The following is a 2,321-nucleotide window of genomic DNA, read 5'->3' as shown; positions in this document are numbered from 1 at the left end:
CTTTTCCCCCCTTTCCCTCCCTTTCCCCTCCTTTCCCTCCCTTTCCCCTTCTTTCCCCCCTTCCCCTCCTTTCATTTCATGGTGCTATTTTTAGTTGCTTAGTTTTCTTTCTGATGTAGAAATAATTGTTGATATCTCTTTGTTCTTGTTCAGGAAACTTATTTGCCTTCTCCTTTCCCCCTGCTGAGACACTGGAATGGTTAAAGCTTTCTAAAACATGAGTGTCTTGCCCCAAATTTGGCAAAGCATAATAGAAGGTTAACTGTAAGTTGATGAAGGGCTAAATGAACTTTTTGTCCCCACAAAGTGATTACACTTCAGTGCTCATTTTTCTTCACAAGTTGATGTGAACTACACTGAAGGAGCTTATGCTTGTCAACATGTGAATCTAGTTTGCATTAGCATCTGTGATAGGTCCTGGATAATATGTAAATTAAGGAGGAGTAGGTTTTAGTATTCTAGGAAACCTCCAGGGATGCTTTCAGGCCCTAACTTGTTTAGTGTGTTGGATTAGGAATCTGAGTCATCTTTGAGGATGCTAGCTGAAATTCTTGGATCCATGGCTGTCCATTCTTCCTTTAAGGCCATTCTCATTCTTCTGCCTTTCCTTGCATTTAACTCACTAATTCAATGATCAGAACATTTGCTGTGGTTTAAGTGTTTGGTGAGGATGGTGCTCCACAGAAAGCAGGCCCCTGCTGCTCTGGTGCAGGCTGGCTCCTGCTGCATCTGCCTGGAGTGGCTCCCACTTCATACTTCCCTTTTTTCCTTAGTTTTTACAGGTGGGATCCAAGGCCACTGAAACTCCAAGGCTAGAAAGCGTTCTGGCTTGGTCTGTGGCTAGTTTCTCCCCCAGCTCCTGCCTGTTTCACTTTGTGAGTTTGATAGCATTTTAAAGATAGAAATAAAGTATTTTATAAGTTTTAGCTGTTTGAAATGCTTTAAAAGTGCTTAAAGGAGAGCAGTTACTGGATGGATCTGGGAAAGTTTCATACCTGGAATTATTTTGGATGTTCTTTTACCTAAGTTTGTTTCAAACAGATAACTTCCTTTTGGGTGAATGGATTGGAAGTTTGCTGGCAAAGTTGTATTTAAACACACTGCAGGGACATATAAAATTCCATTCTGATGCAAAATGTTGCAGTTCTGTGAATACTTGTTGTGTCAAACTCAATTTCTCTCCTCAGAAGAGGTGACTGAATTGCAGAGGGTGGAGTATGGCTGGACAGATACCCGAATCGGATCAGATCAAGCAGGTAAGGTGCTGCATTTGAGTGGTGGCTTTGAAGATCTTGTGCTGTTTTGTCACCTGGAGTAAAAGGTGAGGGCATGAGGAAGGAGTTGATCATCTGAGTTAAAACTAGTTCTATAACAACCAAAATTTAAACATTTGACTGTAGACAAATGCAGTACATCTGTCTCAAGTCCAAGCAGCATCTGGTGCTGAAATCTTCCGACTGATAGTAAATTTTTCCAGACTTGTCCTTCAGAACTGGTATCAGCAGCTGCCCAGACAGCTCTGTGTAAGAAAAGTTAATGCAGATTTATTTTTAATACTCATTATCCAATTTTTATTTACAGTTCAAGGAGTTCCTTGGCACATACAATAAGCTTACAGAAAACTGCTTCCTGGATTGCATAAAGGATTTCACTAGCAGAGAGGTTAAACCAGAGGAGGTAAGTAATAATGACCCCTGGGGGGAATTGCTGTGTACTACTGAAATATTAGAAGCAACTTGGCAAATTTTGGTCTTTCACATAGCTAAAAAGCCTGGCAGCAGAATTCAGTAGTGTCTGGCATGCCACTTCTAAGTGACTGCCCCATCCCTGGAAGTGTTCCAGGCCAGGCTGGATGAGGCTTGGAGCAACCTGGGCTAGTGGAAGGTGTCCTTGCCCATGGCAGGAGTTGGAATGAGATGATCTTTAAGGTCTCTTCCAACTCAAACCATTCTAGAAGTAGGTTGTTAGTAGAACCTGCAGGGAATATTCCCAGTCTCCACTGAGTATTGGCTGCTTATTGCAGTTCTGTGTGTTTCATTCTCTGAGCTGTGGGTGGAGGTTCTGGTGCCTCACCTTCTGATGGATGGTGACTCCATGGCCATGGAAGTTGCCTGAGATGATCTTTAAGGTCTCTTCCAACTCAAACCATTCTAGAAGTAGGTTGTTAGTAGAACCTGCAGGGAATATTCCCAGTCTCCACTGAGTATTGGCTGCTTATTGCAGTTCTGTGTGTTTCATTCTCTGAGCTGTGGGTGGAGGTTCTGGTGCCTCACCTTCTGATGGATGGTGACTCCATGGCCATGGAAGTTGCCTGAGCCTGC

At 43.0% G+C, this 2,321-nt stretch overlaps 1 protein-coding gene across 1 annotated transcript in view; it reads left to right on the top strand.

The window, feature by feature from the left end:
* Window positions 1–1,217: 1,217 nt before the first annotated feature.
* The window catches only part of TIMM9 (translocase of inner mitochondrial membrane 9 homolog (yeast)), a 2,944-nt gene continuing 1,840 nt past the window's right edge, over window positions 1,218–2,321 (top strand). Inside the window, exons 1-2 of the mRNA XM_009082724.1 lie at window positions 1,218–1,256; window positions 1,582–1,677. Of these exons, the coding sequence (XP_009080972.1) occupies window positions 1,218–1,256; window positions 1,582–1,677 (135 nt within the window). The remainder of the gene's footprint in view (window positions 1,257–1,581; window positions 1,678–2,321) is intronic.

This window comes from Acanthisitta chloris, unplaced genomic scaffold, assembly GCF_000695815.1.
Source record: "Acanthisitta chloris isolate BGI_N310 unplaced genomic scaffold, ASM69581v1 scaffold37629, whole genome shotgun sequence".
Lineage (NCBI taxonomy): Eukaryota > Metazoa > Chordata > Aves > Passeriformes > Acanthisittidae > Acanthisitta > Acanthisitta chloris.
Note: the sequence above shows the minus strand (reverse complement) of the source record. Positions and strands in the feature narration are given on the sequence as shown.